Below are 20,039 nucleotides of genomic sequence, written 5' to 3'. Positions count from 1 at the left end.
TTAAAAAGTGAAACAATTGGCAGATTTCACTAATCTTAAGACTTATTAAATGTCTTGTTACAATTGAAATAATCTGCCAGTGGAATTAGTACTTTTCTAAAATCAATATTAAGGAATTGACATAAAACAAGCTCATATCTTACTAAAATTGTACTTGTTTTGTCTTATTTCAAGTGTAATAAGACATTTGCACTAAAAAACAGGCAAAATGCTTGGTAAAATTTTGTGTTTTTGCAGTGTAATACTAAGTAATATTGCGTCTATTCTGCTAAAAAAAAAATCTTATTCTGGCCTTAATACAATTTAGTCTATGGGCCGTCATGCAACAAAAAAAGTACATTTCCAAGTAAAAAAACTATTTCTGAGATTAATCTCAAAATTTGTGAAATTTACTTTTTGCCATGAAAACAGTTCATGTTAACCACAAGAGGGCGCCACTGGGAACAGATTTCAGATACAGTGAACCCTCGCTATTTTGCGGTCTCGCTAAACAGTCTCTGCTTCTTCTCTACCTGTGTGTCAACAACGTTGCGGTATAATATGTACACGTATGTAAAACATCTTGCCAGATTTAACATAATCGATGGTGGCATGTCGGTTTATAAGAATCTTTTTGCCCAGAAGAAAAAAGAGCAACAGCAGCTACCGATAACTATGTTCTTCTCTCGAAAAAACACACCTGCACCGCGGGCTTTAGAAGAAAAACCCTACAGAGCGGAGTCAGGATGCAGCGGCTCAGTCAGAAGAGCAGTGAAATACACCAGTCACTATTTGTGCTACTGTACTTTGTTTTGTTTTTCATAATCATTTTTCCCCGTTCTAATCCAATGACTGGGTCGCGGTGGGGCGGTGCTGATCTCCGCAATTTGAAGCCTTCACTTCGTATTGGTGATTAAAATTATTATTTTTCAGTATAGTAGTTATTTGTAAAAAAAAGAAAAACGTTTATACAGTACTTTTATTTGTTAAAAAATGCTTAGCCCTGTAAAAAAGGTTTTGTTCTTTGTTTTAAATGTATTATGGAGTATTTCATTGCATAATAATTGTTAAAAAATAAAGGTTCCTACTTCGCGGGTTTCGCTTATCACGGGTTCTTTTTGGAACGCAACGCCAAGAAAAACGAGGGATCACTGTATAAGAAAACAAATAATTTCATTCAAAATCAGCAGGACTTTCACTAAAACTAGAACAAACAGATTACATTTAATTTTCCATCATTTCTTCCTCCTTTTCTTCCTCTCTGTGCCTTTGCACGCTGAGTGCAACACACCAGCACAGGCGGTGAGGGTCATGACCTCTTCCTGCCTGCTTGTCTTTTCCCTGCAGCAGCTGAGTTGCTCCCGCCCTCAACTGGGCAAGCGCAGGTCCTTCAGCCAATCAGAGGCGGGCAACAGGTAGCCAATCAGAGGCAGCTGGTGCTGCTCGACTCGCTGCGGCGCTGTGACTGTGACTGTCCTCCAGGCGGTTCTGGGTGGTTGGCTCACCCTCCGTCAAATATTCACAGTAAACCTTTACAAAGCAGCGGACAGAAGCTGGTTTCAGTTAATTTGAGATGAAAACGATAATCCGTCAAAAAAAAAAAGAAGATAATACGTCATCCAGCCAGAAGAGACGCAGGAATGCTAGGAGCTGACTAGCAACAGCTAGCAGCTAATTAGCGGTAGCCTCAAATCACAGAACGCAATGACGATGTCTTGAAACTTAAAAAACAGTTTTTTTAAGCGCTTGGGTTGTTTTTGGAAACCCAAAGGAAAGTACTAAAATGTGCAAAGTGTGAATTTGGCATAATAACTTCCCTTTGAGTCTTTGTAAAGCTGCGTGGACTGACTGCGTGGACTGACTGCGGTTCTGACCTTATGAAGCAGGTTAGGGGCGATCCCAGCTGTCTGAGACCTTCTCCGGGGCGCTCAGCCGCCTCAGGCTCTGCTGCAGGGTTTCCACAGTCCCTGCTGTAATCACATCAAACGTCAGAGTTAAATCTTCACCATTTTAATCTGAAGCACTGAACTCAGTGTACCCATTTTGTCCTGAAAGGACTCCAGCTTCTTCATGAGCTCCGCCATATTGGAACATCTCAGCCTCTCTACAAGTACAAGAAAAAAATAAAGAGTCACTAAGTTTTGCTAAAAATAAATGTGAGATTTAACATCAGAACTGCTGTACCTGCCGGGTCGGAACCGCTGCTCCGGTCGGGCGTGAAGCAGGCCAGCAGCTCGGCCCGGCAGGCCCTGGCCTTGGTCAGCGTGGAGCTCATGTCCTGAGCCAGCTGGTGGTTCTCCACCAGCTCAGACTGGACCTTCTTCCAGGCCTTTTTGTCCTCCATCAGGCAGCCCTCCATCACCGTCCGCAGCTCCTTCTCCTGAGACACCTGGCTCTCCAGGCTCTCGATTTCCTCACATCGCTGCCGGCGTTCAGGTGGACAAGAAGAAGCTCGTTTTATGGGAACTATAACTACACAACTTCAATCTGGATTTATTCTGGACTGGGTGAGCAAACTTCCACTAATAGCAGAGCTTGTTTTATTTAGTGCTTTGGTATTTTTGCTAATTTTGAAAATGTTTAGTGCTATTTCCAGATCAAGTCTAAAGCTCTAATTTACTTGGCTGTAGTGGTGGGCTAACTTCTGCTAATAGCAAAGCTAATTTTTCATTCAGCACATAAACATTTTTGCTAATTTTGAAAATGTTTAGTGATATTAGCTTTCCCTAAATATTTTTTTCTGGATAGTTCCTAAAGCACTAATTTACTTTCCTATTTTGTAAACTTTTAGTTCAATGAAGTTCAACATCTGAATTTAACTTTTTGTTATTGACTTAAGAATTCAAGTATTTACTTTTATACTACTGCTTTTATTTTGAAGTGCAGGAAGACTGCGTAGCAGTTCCATTTCCTCTCTTTCCTCCCAATGACTTAATTAAAACAAGAAACATACAGGGACAAAACCTGATGTTTGTTGAATGTTTTAGGATTCGTTAGCCGTGGCCAACACTGATTCTGGATTTTCTTTTCACACATTCAAATATAGAAGCTTCTGCTTGGTGCAGCGTTATAAACCCAAATGGTTAAAAAGCGTCTCTAGAGGCCCAGAAGTGATTTAATGTGTGTAAAGCTCTGATCCGCTTCGGTCACCTTGTGGAGCTGGATGGCCATTTCCTGCATCTCTGCTTCCAGCTGGTCGGCGTATGCTTGCTCCAGGGCGTCGCTGGGCGGCGGCGCGCTGCTGTGCCACCGCGCGATGGCCGACGTCATCTTCCGTTTGGGACCGAACAGCCTGAAAAACACAGAGCCGTTCAGAACCGCCACAAAGCAGAGACTGGAGTTTAAATGGACGACAGACACACCAAGAACTTCTAAAATTATTATTACAAGATAAAGTCAAAATATTAGCAGAATAAAATGCAGCATAACCAGAATAAAGTCGTTTGTTGTATTATTACAACTTTATTCTCGTGTGATCTTGACTGTCAGTTACTATGTTATTCTTGTATTACAACTTTGTTGTATTGCTTTGGCTGAAAAAGCTAAAGATGATCACACATTTATTTTTATAGTATCGCGACTTTATTCTCGTATTATGACTTTATTCTAGAAACTAAAAATCTCTTAGCCTGGCCCTAGTTCTCCGTAGTAGAAATGCAAAAGAAATTCTCACGTAATCCCGATTTCCTTCAGATCGTTCTCCGTCAGCGTGAGAAATATCCGCAGGTCGATGTCCTGTTCTTCCAGTAGTGGGAGATATTTGGAGAAGCCGATTTGCTCCAGGAACTCTGCCAGATCCTGCAGGGAAACAGGAAGTGAAAAACCAAACTAACGCTAAATCGAAGCGTAACCCGGAAGCAGCCTGACCTTCGGACCGGAGTAAGATGGCCGCGGCCCGCCCTGTGCGTGTTTGCTGCCGTTTCCCGTCCCGCCGGACAGAGCCACGTCACTGTTGGCGTGCCGCGTCTTTCCTTTGGAGTGACTCTTATTTGTCCGGCGGGAGCTGCTCCTCCGGCTCTGATCCGAGTCCTGGTGGAGGAACATGAGCTTCAGCAGCTAACAGGAAGTCAGAGTAAGCGGTGGCGAGGCGAACTCACCTCGTTGCTCTCCACGGATCCTTCCCAGCTGAGTCCGACCGCGTGAGGCAGGCCGTCGCTGCTGCTGCTGCTGCTCCTCATGGTGGGCATGTCGCTCTCAAAGAACGGGCTGTCGTCTGCAGAGACATCCAGCTCTTCACCAACACCGATCAAACACCGGCTTACCTCCTGGGTCTGACCTCTGACCTCTGCTGCTGTGGCTCTGACCGTCCAGCTCGTTGATCGGTGACGTCACGTCCCGGTAGCAGATGCTCTCGCTCTGCTCGCCGTACGGCGTGAAGCCGGGCAGCGCAGCGGGCGGTTCTGGAGGACGGGAGGACATCCGGTAAAAAAACAAACAGAAATCACATCTTCAGAGATTAGGGCTGAAACGATTAATCACGATTAATCGATCTTTAAATAAACAATTAATTTTGATTAATCAGAACAATCAAATATTGAAATAAATAATTAACCACAATTAATCAATTATTGAAAACGATGGTGGTCAATAATTATTCAAATAGCTAATTAATCTGAATTATCGATTACTGAACAATTAATCATGATTCATTGATTTTGAAAAAAACCCAATTGAGATTAATCAGATTAATTAAGAATCTTGGTAAACAAGATTAATTCTGATTTATTGATTCTTGAAATGATCAATCATGATTAATGATATTGAAATAAAGGATTAATCTGATTAACCAATAATTGAAAACAATTAATTGTGATCAATAACTATGAGCTAATATAGTAATCGATTAATTGTTAACTTTAGTAGTAAAGACCATTTGCTGAAAGAACAACAGACTGAACAGTAATTAAGATGAAAACTGAAAAAAATAAACATTTTGCATTTAATATGAACAGAACAAATGTTTCTGCATGTCTGTTCTGTTTTATCTTCACTGATCGGAGAACAAACATGTTTTAACTAGAAATCAACCAGACAGAAACACGCCTGCAGTTCTTGTTTCATAAATTTTATTTTGAAAGAAACTGAATTGGAAAAAAAAATGTTTCTTTTGCCCGAGTTTATTTTGTAACTGTTATTTTTTACATGCATTGTTTTAATTTTGGTTCATCTTATAACGTAGCTTTTAAATATTCAATAATTGAGGTTTTGATCAGTTACTCAATACGCGAGTTGCTTTTTATACCAAATACTTCAGTATAATTTCTGTGATCAGTTCAGGTTAGGGGTGTGAATACTTCGGCCATATTTAACGTGACCCACCGCTTGGTTTGCTCTTCCCTCCCACTCTGAACTTGGCGATGGCCTGCGGCCCGTCGTGGATGCTGACGCCTTTGACCCGGCTGCGGCCGGACCGAGTCCTGGGCGGCGAGCCGTCCGAGTCCTCCGAGGAGCTCAGGTCTCCAAAGTGTCCTGACGAGTTTAAAAACAGCAGAAAAATGACTTTTATGTTTTTATTTTTCCAATTTTGAACAGTCTGTACGCTCCAGTTAACAGTTAGTTGACGATTATCTTAATAATCGATTAACCGTTTCAACCCTGGTTAAAACCTCCAATAACTATATGATTAGAGCAGGACGATATGGCTGAAAAACTTGTGTTTTGTATCAGTTGATACAGATAATTATTGATTAGTTTTTTGTTTTAAATATCTGAAATACAACCAAACTGATGGTGTGACTTTTCATGTTCTATCAGTTTTCTCTCTACGTCGTTTTTTATATTTTAGTAGTTATGAGGAAACTTGAAACTGTTCCTGCCAGTAACTCAGCAGGTTGTTGCTAGGCAACCAGAGAATGAGAGAGTTAGTTGATTCAACTGAATATTCTATCAAACGTATTATTTGTTGATATTGATCAGGTGTCTATTGCGAAATAGGTCGTTATTGATGTATTGTCCAGCCCTGATTTTAGTTTTTAAAAAATAAACAGAAACCTGGTTTAATTCTTGGAGATCGAGAGTCGATGAGGCCGACGATCTTGGTGTAGCCGTACATCATGGCGAGGGCACGCGCCGTCTCTCCTTTGGCGTTTCGATCGCCCACTTTTACTTTCTGAAGCAAAAGGAGAAAAGTTTATAGAGTTAAATCCCTTCAGCCACCAGCAGGGGGCGTTATCATGGCCACTCACGTGATCCAGCAGGTATTGAACGATGATTTCGTGTCCAGACGCAGTGGCCTCCATCAGAGGAGTGAACTCTGACCCTGGTTCCCTGCCAGACGAGGGGAAAACGGTTTAGAAACATCTGGGTCAGATCCGCTCCGGTTCTGGTTCTGAACACCGACCTGACGTTGGCGTCGGCGTTGTTGTCCAGCAGGAACTTGACCATCTGCTGGTGGCCGGTGCTGGTGCAGTGAAGCAGAGCCGTCCAGCCTCTGGCGTCCCTCAGCTCCAGCTCCGCCCCCTGCTACAGGAAGAGACGACAAACCATCACACACTGGACCGGTACAATCAGAACCACCGTCAGACACTGGACCGGTACAATCAGAACCACCGTCAGACACTGGACCGGTACAATCAGAACCACCGTCAGACACTGGACCGATTCTTTACAGTTAATCAGAACCATCGTAAAGACGCTTTACTAAAGACTCCAGCTGCTTTAAGATACAGAAAAAGGAAAGAGAAAAGAAAAGAAACAGGTAGAGGAAGGAAAAAAGGAAGAAATAGAAAAAAGAAAGAAAATAGGGTGAAAAGGAAATTAACATTAAAAAAGTTAATTAATGTGCGTTGTCCCTAACAAATAAATTAAATTAAACTGAATATAATCTGGATTAATTATTATTATTTGTAGCAGGCGGATGCTGTACCTGCAGCAGGAAGTAGGCTATGCTTTCGTTTCCGCAGCTAGCTGCTAGCATCAGAGGCGTGAGGCCTTTCGGCGTGGCGGCGTTCACGTTCACTCCGGCCTCCAGCAGCAGGTTGGCGATGTTGTCATGGCCGATGTAGGCGGCGTACATGAGCGGCGTCCATCCGCCCAGGTTCTTCCTGTCCAGGTCCACCTCCCGCCTGAACACAGACACTGAACTCAGCTAGGAGGAAGCCGACGAGTCACAGAGATGAAAATATCTCGGTGTTTATTCGATTTTTAGGGTCGTGATTCGATTTTTGTCGTATTTTCAGTTATTCTTGTAATATTACACTACTGCGATTATATTGTATTACTACGACTATTGTGGTAGTATTACAACTTTTGTGTCATACTACTTTGTTTTCTTATTATTTCAACAGTTCTTTTATCATTACAACTTTATTGTCGTATCATCGCGACTTCGTTCTCGTATCGTTATTACTTATCATATTATCACAACTTTGTTCTGGATTTTGTTCTCATATCGCTGTGTCTGGTGAATTTTTGATTAAAACACTTTTTTTCATTCAGTAGGTAGAGAATCTAGAAATTTTACTAGTAGCGATAGGTCATAATAAAATTACTCAAGTAAAAGTAAAAAGTACAGCGTAGGAAAAATACTCTTAAAAGTAAATTTTTTTCAAAAAAGTTACACAAGTAAATTACTACCCAGCTCTTGTTGCCTCTTGTGATAATTTCAGTAATTCGTGTAATGTAGATAGATAGTTTTAAGGGATAGTTGGTGCAGATGCTCACTTTTTGATGCACTCCGCCACCACGTCGTACTGGCCGATGGAGCAGGCGGTGTGCAGGTCCAGCGGGACGTCCAGCTCCTCCGGGCGCAGCAGGGAGTCTCCCAGCCAGAGGGAGAGGCTGGCCCCCAGCTGCTCCGACTCGCTGGCCTCGTCACTTAACTCGGACATTTCCCCTCCTGAAACCAAACAAACCGGCTTGAAACGACAGAACCCTGGACTCAGAACCGGTCCGGTGCCAGAAATCGAATATTATTAGCGAGGCTAGCTTAGCGGAGAAAACCGTTATCTCCGCCCGATAAAGCTTCGTAACCTGGAGACACCGGAGTCAGGCCTTTAACGGCGTCTAAAGGTCAAAGGTTAAAACTTACAGCAAACTAGAAAATTCTTTAAGCAACACAGCAAACTTTTCCAAATTTAAAAAACTTTTCCCTTTCTTTGCCACACTCAATTGTGCTCGTGTAGAAACACAAACCGCCCCTTCCGGTTCTTTTCTTCTTCGTGGATTGCACTCAGAGCTTTGAGTGTGCATTACCGCCACCTTCTGAATTAGAGTGTGAACGCGGTTAAAAAGGTAAGATCTTAGAATAAATTGAAAAAGACGCCCCATTTAAAATGTGGTCGAAATTTAAATGAAGTAATTAAACTTAATTAAGCCACTTTTCTAATGAAAATTACTTCTTGTTTTTCTCTCTGATATCTTATATATTCTGCCAGTGGCGCCTCTCCGGAAAATGTTCACATGGGAAAATGCTCATATGGATGGGTAGACAGGACAGTAACACATTTTAGGGAGGTAAAAAATACAAATAAAACGAAAGTTATACAAATAAATTATATGTGTGTGTGTATAGTATATTTTATTCTTCTCTTGTGAAGTGTCTTTGAGTGTCCGAAAAAGAACTATAAAAATTGGATGTATTATTATTATTATTATATATACTAGTAATTCAACTTTTCAACATTTTGTCAAACAAATAAAAATCTACTAAATGTTATCTCTTGCATCTTATTTCTGTATATCAGCCTAAATATTGAACCCTGAAGTAAAAATAATATAACCTGGAATACTTTTTCACCCCTCTGCATGTCTCATCCTTTTTTGTGCATTTTTATTTAATTGATATTAAAAAAAGCTTCCATCAAACAACAAAATTTAATTCCCCAAAAATGATATTTTTGACGTTACCAATTACAAGAGAATATAGTTGCAATAACAGGAAAGCAGTCGCAATTATATATAAACAGTCACAATTTGTATAAACAGAGCAGCTATTATACAAAAAGAAAGTCGCGATTACAAGTGAACAGAGTTGCGATAATACATAAACAATCAGGATAATACGAGAACTAAGTGGTAATAATACAGTACTCGAAATAAAAGAATAATGTACGAAAAATACAACAAAATTAAAGACACGATGTTGAAATTGTGAAGAAAATCTGATTTTAATTAAAATTGATGTAAACAAACAGACCAATGAAAGCCTTTTGGATTTGGACAATTTCCACACCAAATCTTCTCTTTTGAGTATTTTGAGTAAGCGTTGCTCATTTCAGTTCATGGAGGAACTCCATCTTTCTTTCAGCCCAGAAACATCAGAAGAAATTGAAGTGAAATTCCTCCTGGGATGGAACGAAGCTGAAGGCCGGCGTCTCTTCCTGAGTCGCAGCGCCGCGCGGTTCGGTTTCGGTCTGCTGCTGCTGGGCCTGTGAGGCTCCTGGACCGGTACTTGCCTCAGCTCTGCGGTGGAAAACGAACTTCTTCGGGGAATCCGACACCACTTTGACCTGAGCCGATGCAGTTTCTATCGAGACCAGAGGAACGCGTTGATCAAAATGGCTTCAGAAACAAACAGCATTCACTGAAACGGTTCACTCACCGCTCTGAATGAGCTGGAACTGCTTGTTCTTCTCCTCCTCCATCTTCTTCCTGTAATCCCCAGTCAAGGCTCTCATCAGCTGCCGCTTCTTGACCAGAGGAGCTTTGGAGCTGCGCAGCGTCTTCAGGGCGCGGGAGGCCTCCTCCTCTACGGGGAAGAAAACATCTAGAAACTCAATATGACTAATGATGTGATGATGCAAACCTAAAGCACTAATCATGAACATTAGTTCTGCTAATGCTAAAGTCCTACAACAACATGATATTTAGCAGAAACTAATTCTAAGGTGCTAATGCTAACATGGTATTTAGCGTAAACTAATGCTAAATGCTATACCAACATGGTATTTAATAGAACCTAATGCTAAAACATTATATAGAATAGAATAGAAGTACTTTATTCATCCCAGCAGGGAAATTACTTCGCAGTTACAGCATAGAGACAAGACACAATAACAACTACCACTGAGTAGTAGTTGTAGATATAATTAAAAAAATAAAATAAAATATAAAATGCTATAAATTGTAAAAATATGAAATGTTGTTAATATGAAAAGCAACTTAGAGCAGTCCTTGCAAGGATTCAAAAAATGCAGATATGTATATGTAAATATATGTACAGCAAGTGTGCCACAGTGCAGTTGTGCAAAATCGGACTGATTAGTGCAGAACAATGATTTAGCTTTTATTGTACAGTGAGATGGCCTGTGGCAGGAAGGATTTCCTGTATTACACCAACATGATAGTTAGCGTAAACTAATGGTAAACCCCTAAACCAAGATCGTGTTTAGTAGGAGCTAAATCAATATACTAACATTGTATTTAGCAGAAGCTGATGCTAAAGCGCTACACAAACATGGTATTAAGCGCTGCAACATATATTCTTTTCTTCTTCTGTGGACGGTTTAGAACTCTGCACTCTATCGCCCCCTATGAGGCAAACTGAGAAAACGGGTGTTTAATCCGTCTTCCCCACAGTTTTAAACTGGTTTCTTTTTGAATATTTTTGCTGCTTCCTCTGGTGTCAGTTGGAGGTTTATTATTATTTTGCAGTCATTCTGTTTCTCCAGGGACATTTTTTGTCTCATTTCGGTTGTTTTGCAGCTTTTTATTTGGGGCAACATGTTTCCTGTTTTTGTCACTTCTCATCTCTCTTTAAGCTCATGCCTACATCACAGCTGCAGTCATTTTGTTTGTCTTCTTGTTTAAAATATAACATCTCTTTGCTGTTCCACCTGACTTTGCCACTAAAGGAGTAAATGGAGTAAATTAATTTGCATCTAGAACAGGTGAAAACCTTTCTGGGGTGAAAACGTGACGCCCTGTGACTCTGCATGATGTGTAGGTGAAATAATAACACTAACTCTGTTTTGGCGTTCCCTTCTGGGACTTTATTCCCAGCTCCAGCTGCTCGATGCACCAGTTCAGCTCCCTGTTCAGCTGCTCTTCTGGGCTCTGAAACAAAGACACAGTTAGACATGAAGAAATGAGGATCATTCCTCACAGTTCCTGTTGCACGTTTTGGTCAGAAATGCTACAGAAATCTCAGGTTTTTCAGAACAATGCACAATAAATGAGCATGGTGGAGGTAGCGGTTTGCTGAGGGTTTGTTTTACTGATGTTTAGAATTATTTTACAGAATTTTATTAAAAGTAGAGCTGCAACTAAGAATTATTTTACTAGACGGTTATTATAATGAAGAAGACTTTAAAAATGGCCACATTCTGCAGATTTTTCATTCAAACATTTTATATAATTAAAATTTGCATTAAAATATGCAAATAAATATAAATAATAAAATCAACGTTTTATTGCCTAAAACACAATAAGAGCATTCCTTTAGTGAACACTTGATGATGCATCTGCAGCTAAAACGTTTGTCTCGTTCTGCTGGACTGATCTGGTGGTTATTATTTAAATTAATAACTGAAGATCTAAAGGGATTTTTTTACTTTATCGGAACCAGGTGAGGCTAAAACTGACACTTTAAGAGTTCAGTGTAAATACTGTATATTTACAGACAATATTTATTTGCCCATTTCCTGATTGTACAGTTTTGGATTCTTCATTGCTGCTCTGAATGTGTTTTTTAGGCAAATGTTGTTTTTTTTTTAGTTTGTAAACTCCAGTTAACGACTGATTACTAAAGTAGTTTACAATAATTTTAATAATTGATTCATCACAATTAATTATTTCAGCCTTGGTTAAACCTCCACTAACGGCGAGATTAGTGCTGAACGATGTGGATGAAAAACTCATGATATCAGCGTTTTACATCAGTGGATGGCAAAAATTACTGATTATTATTTTTGCTTTAAATATCTGAAATACTTCCAAATTTTCCCGTTTTATCCGGTTTTCCCTCCATTTTGTTTTTTATTTTTTAGCAGATATGAGGCAAAGTGGGGAAACTGCTCCAGTTGCTCAGCAGCTTGTTGCTAGGCAACCATAGAGTGAGTTAGTTGATTCCACCAACCTGGAATATTCTGTATATTGAACATTCAGAATTCCATCAGTTGTTTTATCTATTGATATTAATCTGCAATATGTATCGCGATACGTATTGCTATTGATTTATTGTCCAGCTCTTTGTGTTGCTATCAGCATTTTTTTCATATCAGTGGAAGCGACGGCAAATCTTTGATACTTCTGAACTCATAGTGGATATAATCTCGTGGGGGTGTATGTAAACTTCTGACCAGCTCTTCCTCTTTCTGATTCTCTTCTGTCGGTTTCTGCTGAGTCTCAGAGTCAGATGACTTCTTCTTCCCAGATTTCTTCTTCTTCTTCTTTGTTTGGGTCTGATCTGACACGTCACATGCAGTGGCGCCCCCCTGTGGACGAGAAGGCCCTTTCTGTTGGTTGCCTAGCAATGAGGCGGGTTTTGCAGCCTCTGTCGTGTCCATGTCTTCTGCAGGAGGGATTTGAAAGTTGAAAGCAAAAGCTGAGCTCTGCCCTGAGAAGGACAGTGATGCGGCTGCAGGCGCTTCCTCCTGCGGCGGCAGCGGCGCGGCTGTGCCGTTGTCCGTGGCGAAGTTAAATCTGAAGGAATTATCGCTGGAGGTCCAGAGCGACCCACTGGTCTCAGCTTCAGATGCCGGGGAGATCTTCGAGTCTCGAATATCTGTCGAAGGAAAATGTTGGACGATATGGCTGAAACGATTTTGGCTTCATGTGGAAAAGAACAAGTACTTAACATAACACTGAATACACAATCCTCACTACTAAACAAGCTTAAAACTGGGATGGTTTAGATCAGAGCAGAATCATGGGTTAGAGTGGCCTAGTCAAAGCCCAGACCTGAATTAAAGAGTTAAAAACTGATATTTATTGATGCTCCTCATCACGTTTGACAGAAATGCAGCAACTAAATGCTTCTAAACTTTTCAGATTTTTATTTGTAAAATAAAAATCAACAAAAGCATCGTTATCTTTTCACTTTTATTACACAATTATGCGGTGATTTAAGTTCGTCAAGTAAAATCCCAAATTAATAAATGCAAGTTTGAGCTTATAAAGTGACAGAAAGTGAAATAAATGAACACGTGTGGATATAAATAAATCAAGCAGAATGATGCGTACCTAAGAACAGCAGCGTTTCCTCGGTCATGCTCTCCTCCAAACCTCGCTGGTTTTCAGCTTAAAATTATCTTTCTGTTTTATTTCACTCAAAACCGACGAGTGTCAAACACCAGCGGCGAAATACGTGTTTACTAAAACTCTAATACAGATATTTATACTGATTAACCCATCAAAATGTTAAAAAATGTTGCATACAAACTTACTGCGAGTGTCACTCTGTATTATGCCCGTCTTTCACGCTTTCCCGAAAGTCAAGTAGTTCCGTTTCCAGTTTTCACGCCATCTACTTATTTTAATCTGTGTTAAAATAACACACAATGCTCTTTAACTGTTATTTTTGTACCAACGGAGTAAAATCATATTTAGAAAAGTAAAAAAGTCCCTCAGTAACTGTTTTTGTGTGACATTTCACATGATCGTCCTGTTCCGATCAAAGATATAGCTTCATTAGATTAATCTATGCAAATGTTCAACATTATGTTGGGGTTTTTTAAGATAAAAACACGCGGAAGGAGTCGTCTCCGTGCGGATAAGACAGTGACAGTGAGGGGATTTGAAAAAGTGGCGGGCTACTCTCCATCCATTTCCCTCCTGTTTCAACAACCACAAAGGATTCAGAGGAAGATCTGTCCGGAGTTTAGAGTTAACATTCCGTCTCCTGTTGATCTTTACAACCACTTTCACAAAAAACAGAGTCTGACTGAACACAAATACTGCTTTTTAACTTTTCCTGTTAAGAAACATTTAATGTTTCAGTTATAAAAATGGAATATTGTTTGTAAGAAATCTTTATTGTTTTATGCAATAAACCAGTTTTATGCAATAAAACAATATAGCCCTCGAAAGAAAACGTAATCCTGTGAATGAAGTACGAACAACAGATAGCAGTGGAAATAGTTTTATTTGCCTGAATTGATCAAAAATCCCTCTTCGGATGCTTGAAAGACTCCATTCATACCTTCTGTGTTTCATGGGAGTAGACGAGGATCCTCATTGGCTCCTTTATTGGTCACGTTTCGTCATCAGGGCAGTTTCGACCAATCGCGTTGAACAAAGGGCGGGGCTTAGACGTTGGCTCCTGTTAGCTTATAAAATCCGCGTCTCGCCGCCCCCACCAGCATTGAAGACGGACGACGTGAGAGCAAGAACTTCAACAGCGACGTGAGAACAAACCAGAACGGTAAGTCCTTTAAATTACCTTTCTTTTTAGTTTTTTCACTTTTTAATATCAACATTAATCGATTGTGTGATGTAAGTTACCTTTAATGCGGCTTCCGGCCAGTTGATAAACGTTGAAACCGTTAACAATAAACCAACGCGCGCCATGCTCAGTTAACTCTATTGTGGTGCCAGTAAAATCCTGTTAAATCACGCTACGTGGTGTAATACTCTATAAATATGAATTTGTAATTTTCAATGATATACCATACTTAAGTGTTTTTGGTGTTGGCGGTGTTTATATATATCTATATCGGTGTTTATATATTACATATATCTTACTAGCTTCTTTGGTAGCAAGCTGGCGCCATTTTATAACCGTCTTTGCCAGCTTCTAAACTGGACTGTAGGCGAGCAAAGAAACGTGTGTGTCCTCTGTAGCTTAATGGTGGCTCCACTGAGGAGGCTTTAACTCTGAATACACATAATGTGGTCTTTTAAACACTAGGCGCCATTTTTCCCGCTTCTTGTAGACATTACTACTTCAGTAGCGTTTATTGTTTATATTCTAGAGCTCCTTCCCCCCAATGTATGCGACCAGATGTTATCACCTCCCCTCTGAGGTCAACCGTAATGTGTCATTAATGTCGCCTATCTTGAGTTTTATTCGGACGATTTGTACATAAGGATAATTAAAGTAAAGTTTTATCAACATTTGTCTTCTTCTCTCCCACATTTCTGACGTGTAGTTTGTAAGAAATGGCTCGTACCAAGCAGACCGCTCGTAAATCCACCGGAGGAAAAGCTCCCAGAAAGCAGCTGGCGACCAAAGCAGCCAGGAAGAGTGCGCCCTCTACCGGCGGTGTCAAGAAACCGCACAGATACAGGTACACTCGCTTTGTCCCGCACTGGAATACAGATAAATGCTATTGGCTGTAACGTACGGCGGCGCGTTAGGGTCATTGGAGATGGACGGAAGGAGTCTATTTTTGCCTCAAACTCTAGGAAATTCATGAGTTTGAAAAGTTGAATATTTGCTGGGGGGAAAAAACTTCTGAATTGTAAAGTCAAATTTTTCTAGAGAGGATTTTTATTTTGAGATTAATCTTAAGTTTTTTATGGGAAGTTGACATTTATATGTTTAAGTTCATATAGGAAATTTTCTAGAAAATACAATCAAAACTTCTCTGAAAATTTTTTGACTTTCTGAATTACACCTTTGTAATTATGCATATAACTGCTGCTGCGATGCACCGATCAGTTTATTTGATTCCCTTTTTTAAATAAAGTCTTCAAGATAAAACCCACACATGAAAGTAACCTGTCAGTGTCTGGATTTATCTCAAATTGTATAAAAAACTTGTGTTTTTGCCGTCGATCAGATGTTTGATAAATTTGAAATGATTAATTTGCATCCACCTTTACTGTAAGTTTAGGTTTGGTTATTAAATTCACTAAGCTTAAAGAATGAAACAAACTTTTTAATTTCTGTATGTTTATTTTATTGATGCTGTTTTTCATATTAAATCAAAATGTTTTTGGATTAAAGATATGCCTAACAACTATAAAATTATTTTTGCTGAACAGCTTCATGAGCTCCTAATCCATTTTTTTCAATATATAATCAGTTTACCAAATTATTTATTTTTTTAACAATCGTTCATCCTGCAGTGTTTCAAATACAGGAGTACTGATAGATCACTTTATTGTATTGACATAGAAGATTTTACTTCCTGTTTCACAGAAGTAATACTTTTAGGGTAAAATTTATCATTATTTACATAATGGCATACTGTTCACTATGTGTAGCCGGGTTTATCATATCCAAACTTTAAATATTGCGTTTGATTTGAAGGTTTTCATTCAGGAAGTGTGTGTTTCCAGGCCCGGTACCGTTGCTCTGCGTGAGATCCGTCGGTACCAGAAGTCCACTGAGCTTCTCATCAGGAAGCTGCCGTTCCAACGCCTCGTCAGGGAAATCGCTCAGGACTTCAAGACTGACCTGCGTTTCCAGAGCGCCGCTATCGGAGCACTGCAGGTCGGATATTTTATTCTTGTCTCGTTAATAAATCGGGGTTTGTTTGTTGCTGAACGGCCCGTTTCCCTCCGCAGGAGGCCAGCGAGGCTTACCTGGTCGGCCTGTTTGAAGACACCAACCTGTGCGCCATCCACGCCAAGAGAGTCACCATCATGCCCAAAGACATCCAGCTGGCCCGGCGAATCAGAGGCGAGCGCGCGTAGACGAGCCGGTCGAACCTTTTTACTGGGCGGGGGGGCGACGTTTTGTAAATTTAAATTTAACAGCATGTGTGGTTTTTATTTGTAGTTTGAGGCGTGTTTTTGTACTCCACCGACGTCTGTTCAACACTCAATGTTTGCTAACGTGTTAGTCTGAACCTTTGCTATCCTGTCTGCATGCGATGGGATTTTCTTGTGCTGTAAATAAACTTTCTGCTACCTCACTTTGACCGCATTTTTATTTCCAGTCCATTTTTAGCTGAAGTTTATCATATTTATATTAAATCATGAAATGTGTAAATTTCACAACAGAGACGGTTCTGATAACAGTTGACTGACATTTCATGAATTAGTCTAATGGATCTGGAGGGACAAGAAAATAAAATCATGTCAAATTTAGTTGTTTTTGTAGGAAAGGATTTTATTCATCATAGATGAAAAACTTTAGAAAGATTTTGCAAATTCTTTTGAACTCGTACAAATTTTATTCAGTCATAAGAACTGGATTTCTTTCAAAATGTTTGCTATATTTAACCAAGTTTATTAAAGGCTAATTTTTTTTGCCACAAAGTTGAGTTTTAGTACAAATTTTAGATATAAAATTATACTTTAACATTTTCCTTGGTGCTTTTTGAGTTTGGCATAATCAGATTTCCTTCCCAGACTCCACTGAAAACTAATTTTACTCCTAAGCATGAAGGTGTTAAACAGGGTCGGCCCAAATAAACAAAGTGAATATTGGTAGATAATAAAGTTATTTACTAGCAACGATCTGCTGGGTAACTGGCAGCAGTTTCAAGTTTTTCCGCTTTGCCTCAAAACTGCTAAAATATAAAAACTTGAAGTGAGAATCGGGTTAAACAGTTTAGGTCACACAACACTTTGGAAATATTTCATTTATCTAAAATCTAAACTAATCAATAATTGGCTAGACTGACTGATATGAAACGTTATTCGTTTTTCAGTCATATTGTCCAACGTTAATCTGAATGCTGAAGCAAAGAGGCTGCATTTCTAACAGAAACAATTATTTTAATTCAAGTTAATAAAACGATCCATGACCCAACATTCATCATAAAGTAAAGGGACGGGTTCATTAAACTTTAAATCAGTCCACATAATTTTAACAAATAAATATCCACCCAGAGCTAAACATCACTCCTTCCCGCCCTCCTCCTGGTCCGACGTCAGGCCGGGTAAACGTTCGTACAGCTGCTTCTCCAGCTGAGTGTCGACGTCCGTCTCCGGCCTCATGACGCACCACAGCAGGAAGGCAGTGATGGCCAGGCTGACGGGCACCACCTTCCACCAGGGCCGCTCGTGCTGGCTGCCCAGGGACTGGTCCACCCTCCAGGTCCGGTGGCTGGCCTTGCTGGTGGAGAACTTGATGGGTTCGCTGCTAACCGCTTCGTCGTCTGACGACGGTTTGGACCGGGCCGGCGCCGGGGAGGTCAGCGATAGCGACCTCAAACTGTTCAGGGGGAGAAGGCATCTCGTTAGCAACATGCTAATGCTGCTCGTTAGCACCAGTTGGTTAAAATTGGGTCTCTGTCCCTTTAAAAACTCCTGCTCTTTCTGAAACTCCAACAGGTGTTTGCTAATTGCTGCTGGCTAGTCTGAAGGAGCTGAGTGGGGGAGGAGCTGCACCGCTGGAGGGGGGGGGGGGGGGGGGGGGGGGGAGGTCCACTCAGGCGCTGAATGGTTGCCATGGAGATTAAAGGATTTCTCAAACATGCATTAAAGAATCAAAGCAACTATAACTGGAAACAAAACCAAGATTCCATTAGTGTTTATTTCCTGTTTTTATTTAAAGGATGCCATGTTCTGGTCCATGCCTGACAGTTACTGACGGAGTGTAAGCTGCAAAATCTCAGTAATACCTCAGAGGAATGTTAACAGACTACTGTTTCCAGACATAATGATGGAAAGTTGAGTGGAAGGAAGAATTGTGGCAGAAAAGTTATGTCATCCAAGTATCTGGTTTATAATGTTCTGGGCAGGAAGGATCTTCAGAAGCAGTCAGTCTCGCAATGGTTTGAAAAAGCCTCTGACTTTTTCAAACCATGACTGTAGATTTATGAGGGTTTCATGGTTATTATGACATGCTAGCAGCTAATTTTCTGAGCAGGAGACAATATTCCATAGAAACACGTCCTGGATCACTTGTTAGCTAGCTCTGCTGATCCACCTCCTCTGCTTTTGCCGATAAGCTTTAGACATCTGCCTGGCTGTATGGTTATAAAGATGGGCAAAGTGAGGTTGGAGTTGGGGAAGAGATGGCTTCAACTTCCTCCAGTTTCAACTCCACTGGGATTTGGGGTCAAAGTTCAGGTATTATTTGAACTTTTGAGATGCTAACCAGCTGCTCTTGTTGCAGTGGTTAAGCATCAGAGATACAATTTAAGGGATAATAAACAGGCTTGACTGCCAAGAAACTTAGAGCAATAAGAAATAAAGCAGAGGAAACGTATTTCTCTACATTTTGTCGCAAATGAAACGTGAATCATTCATAACGCTTTGATTCATTCAAAGCAGAGAGACTGATCCGAATATTAAAGTCGATTAAAACAAGAATTTGCTCGAACTTTGGTAACAAAACCCTTATTTTATTCAATATACTTGATATTTTTCCTTCAGGTTAAACCTCAGTAGTGTGAGGGTCATTGAGGAGGCGCTGAGCCCCGGTCACAGATTTTCACTCACCCTACGGAAGCCGACGCGTTTTTAATCCGCATTCCTCTGCCAAGGATCCTAGAGGTGAAACCACTGAGAGCTCGTCCTGCTGATGGAGACATGTCGGACTAATGGACATCACACAACCCGCTTCTCCGGCAACCCACGTTAGGTCATGTAATACTGCATTGTGCAACGCTGAAACGCTTCCGGGTCAGCACCGTGACTCCTGCTTCGAATCGTTCCGAGACACTCCATCTCTTCTATTTTCTTTCTTTCTGTTTTAGCTTTGGATAATTTGTCGTGATTTCTTTGAAGATTTTCTGAGGTGTATTGACTTAACTGCGTTTTTTTAAAATTTATTTATTATGCAACAAAATCATGACATTTTTATGATTTACGTGACAACCTTTAGGTGAAAGACATGTACAATAGTAACAACAACAACAACAATAATAGTAATAATCATAGTAATGTGATTTTGTTATCTAAATAACAACAATATAATCCAATGCTGAAGAACTTTAAATAAGCAAACTTATCTGGAACCAATCGAAATATTTGAAGATTTGTGTCACTCTGATTCAAAGAGAGAATCTCACTCCTTTTTATTTTTCTTCTTTCACTATACCACTAAATTTTTGTTTTTGTAGTATATAGTTTTGCAAACTGTGGTTCGAGAGAAACTTGCCAAAACTGGTAAACTTGTTTAAGAATTTTACGACAGCACCTAAATGCAACAACTAGTTACCTGAAACAATGTGTGTGATTCTTTTTTCTTTTTCTTTCTTTCTTTTTTTACTTTAACTTTTTATGACTTGACCACTCATTAATAATTAGTTAATTATCAAGCGATATAAAAGTACCAA

The 20,039-nt window shown here is 40.1% G+C and overlaps 4 protein-coding genes across 5 annotated transcripts; 1 reads left to right on the top strand and 3 right to left on the bottom strand.

Annotated features, from left to right (window-relative positions):
• Positions 1-1,135: 1,135 nt before the first annotated feature.
• anks3 (ankyrin repeat and sterile alpha motif domain containing 3) lies at positions 1,136-8,141 on the bottom strand. Of its 2 annotated transcripts, XM_032573603.1 has the most exons (16): positions 8,009-8,141; positions 7,642-7,816; positions 6,845-7,043; positions 6,320-6,441; positions 6,165-6,246; positions 5,971-6,088; positions 5,299-5,448; positions 4,263-4,379; positions 4,077-4,192; positions 3,847-4,008; positions 3,653-3,777; positions 3,130-3,271; positions 2,164-2,401; positions 2,018-2,083; positions 1,854-1,949; positions 1,136-1,509 (listed from the first exon to the last, which is right to left on the bottom strand). In XM_032573603.1, the coding sequence occupies exons 2-15, from the start codon at positions 7,806-7,808 to the stop codon at positions 1,867-1,869; spliced, it is 1,887 nt and encodes a 628-aa protein (XP_032429494.1). In that variant the 5' UTR covers positions 7,809-7,816; positions 8,009-8,141; the 3' UTR covers positions 1,136-1,509; positions 1,854-1,866. The 2 variants fall into 2 exon arrangements, with proteins under 2 accessions (XP_032429494.1, XP_032429495.1); XM_032573604.1 differs by lacking the exon at positions 8,009-8,141 and having other exon boundaries at positions 6,845-7,056; positions 7,642-7,744.
• A 638-nt stretch (positions 8,142-8,779) lies between these two features.
• c10h8orf33 (chromosome 10 C8orf33 homolog) lies at positions 8,780-13,352 on the bottom strand. Its single transcript, XM_032573609.1, has 5 exons — positions 13,102-13,352; positions 12,219-12,643; positions 10,884-10,974; positions 9,521-9,667; positions 8,780-9,445 (listed from the first exon to the last, which is right to left on the bottom strand). The coding sequence occupies exons 1-5, from the start codon at positions 13,127-13,129 to the stop codon at positions 9,237-9,239; spliced, it is 900 nt and encodes a 299-aa protein (XP_032429500.1). The 5' UTR covers positions 13,130-13,352; the 3' UTR covers positions 8,780-9,236.
• Positions 13,353-14,139: 787 nt separating this feature from the next.
• Positions 14,140-16,721, top strand: h3f3d (H3 histone, family 3D). The gene is made up of 4 exons (XM_032573613.1): positions 14,140-14,281; positions 15,009-15,146; positions 16,144-16,297; positions 16,372-16,721. Exons 2-4 carry the CDS (start codon positions 15,019-15,021, stop codon positions 16,498-16,500), a joined length of 411 nt encoding a protein of 136 aa, XP_032429504.1. The 5' UTR covers positions 14,140-14,281; positions 15,009-15,018; the 3' UTR covers positions 16,501-16,721.
• Positions 16,722-17,350: 629 nt separating this feature from the next.
• uqcc4 (ubiquinol-cytochrome c reductase complex assembly factor 4) lies at positions 17,351-19,390 on the bottom strand. Its single transcript, XM_032573614.1, has 2 exons — positions 19,201-19,390; positions 17,351-17,968 (listed from the first exon to the last, which is right to left on the bottom strand). Exons 1-2 carry the CDS (start codon positions 19,290-19,292, stop codon positions 17,653-17,655), a joined length of 408 nt encoding a protein of 135 aa, XP_032429505.1. The 5' UTR covers positions 19,293-19,390; the 3' UTR covers positions 17,351-17,652.
• Positions 19,391-20,039: the final 649 nt, after the last annotated feature.

The sequence above is a fragment of the Xiphophorus hellerii genome, chromosome 10 (genome assembly GCF_003331165.1).
Source record: "Xiphophorus hellerii strain 12219 chromosome 10, Xiphophorus_hellerii-4.1, whole genome shotgun sequence".
In the NCBI taxonomy this organism is placed as follows: Eukaryota; Metazoa; Chordata; class Actinopteri; order Cyprinodontiformes; family Poeciliidae; genus Xiphophorus; species Xiphophorus hellerii.
This window is presented reverse-complemented; position numbering and strand designations above follow the sequence as displayed.

Bases quoted from the DNA above. Each gene is read 5' to 3' on its own strand.
- h3f3d (XM_032573613.1), top strand. From the start codon at position 15,019: ATGGCTCGTACCAAGCAGACCGCTCGTAAATCCACCGGAGGAAAAGCT. The intron at 15,147-16,143 runs GTACACTCGCTT...GTGTGTTTCCAG, and splicing joins AAGAAACCGCACAGATACAG to GCCCGGTACCGTTGCTCTGC. The intron at 16,298-16,371 runs GTCGGATATTTT...TTCCCTCCGCAG, and splicing joins CCGCTATCGGAGCACTGCAG to GAGGCCAGCGAGGCTTACCT.
- anks3 (XM_032573603.1), bottom strand. From the start codon at position 7,808: ATGTCCGAGTTAAGTGACGAGGCCAGCGAGTCGGAGCAGCTGGGGGCC. The intron at 6,089-6,164 runs GTGAGTGGCCAT...CTTTTGCTTCAG, and splicing joins TTCAATACCTGCTGGATCAC to AAAGTAAAAGTGGGCGATCG. The intron at 5,449-5,970 runs GTTTCTGTTTAT...TAAACTCGTCAG, and splicing joins ATCTCCAAGAATTAAACCAG to GACACTTTGGAGACCTGAGC.
- c10h8orf33 (XM_032573609.1), bottom strand. From the start codon at position 13,129: ATGACCGAGGAAACGCTGCTGTTCTTAG. The intron at 12,644-13,101 runs GTACGCATCATT...TTCCTTCGACAG, and splicing joins GGAAACGCTGCTGTTCTTAG to ATATTCGAGACTCGAAGATC. The intron at 10,975-12,218 runs GTCAGAAGTTTA...TCTTTGTTTCAG, and splicing joins ATCAGAAAGAGGAAGAGCTG to AGCCCAGAAGAGCAGCTGAA.
- uqcc4 (XM_032573614.1), bottom strand. From the start codon at position 19,292: ATGTCTCCATCAGCAGGACGAGCTCTCAGTGGTTTCACCTCTAGGATC. The intron at 17,969-19,200 runs GTGAGTGAAAAT...CCCCCTGAACAG, and splicing joins AACGCGTCGGCTTCCGTAGG to TTTGAGGTCGCTATCGCTGA.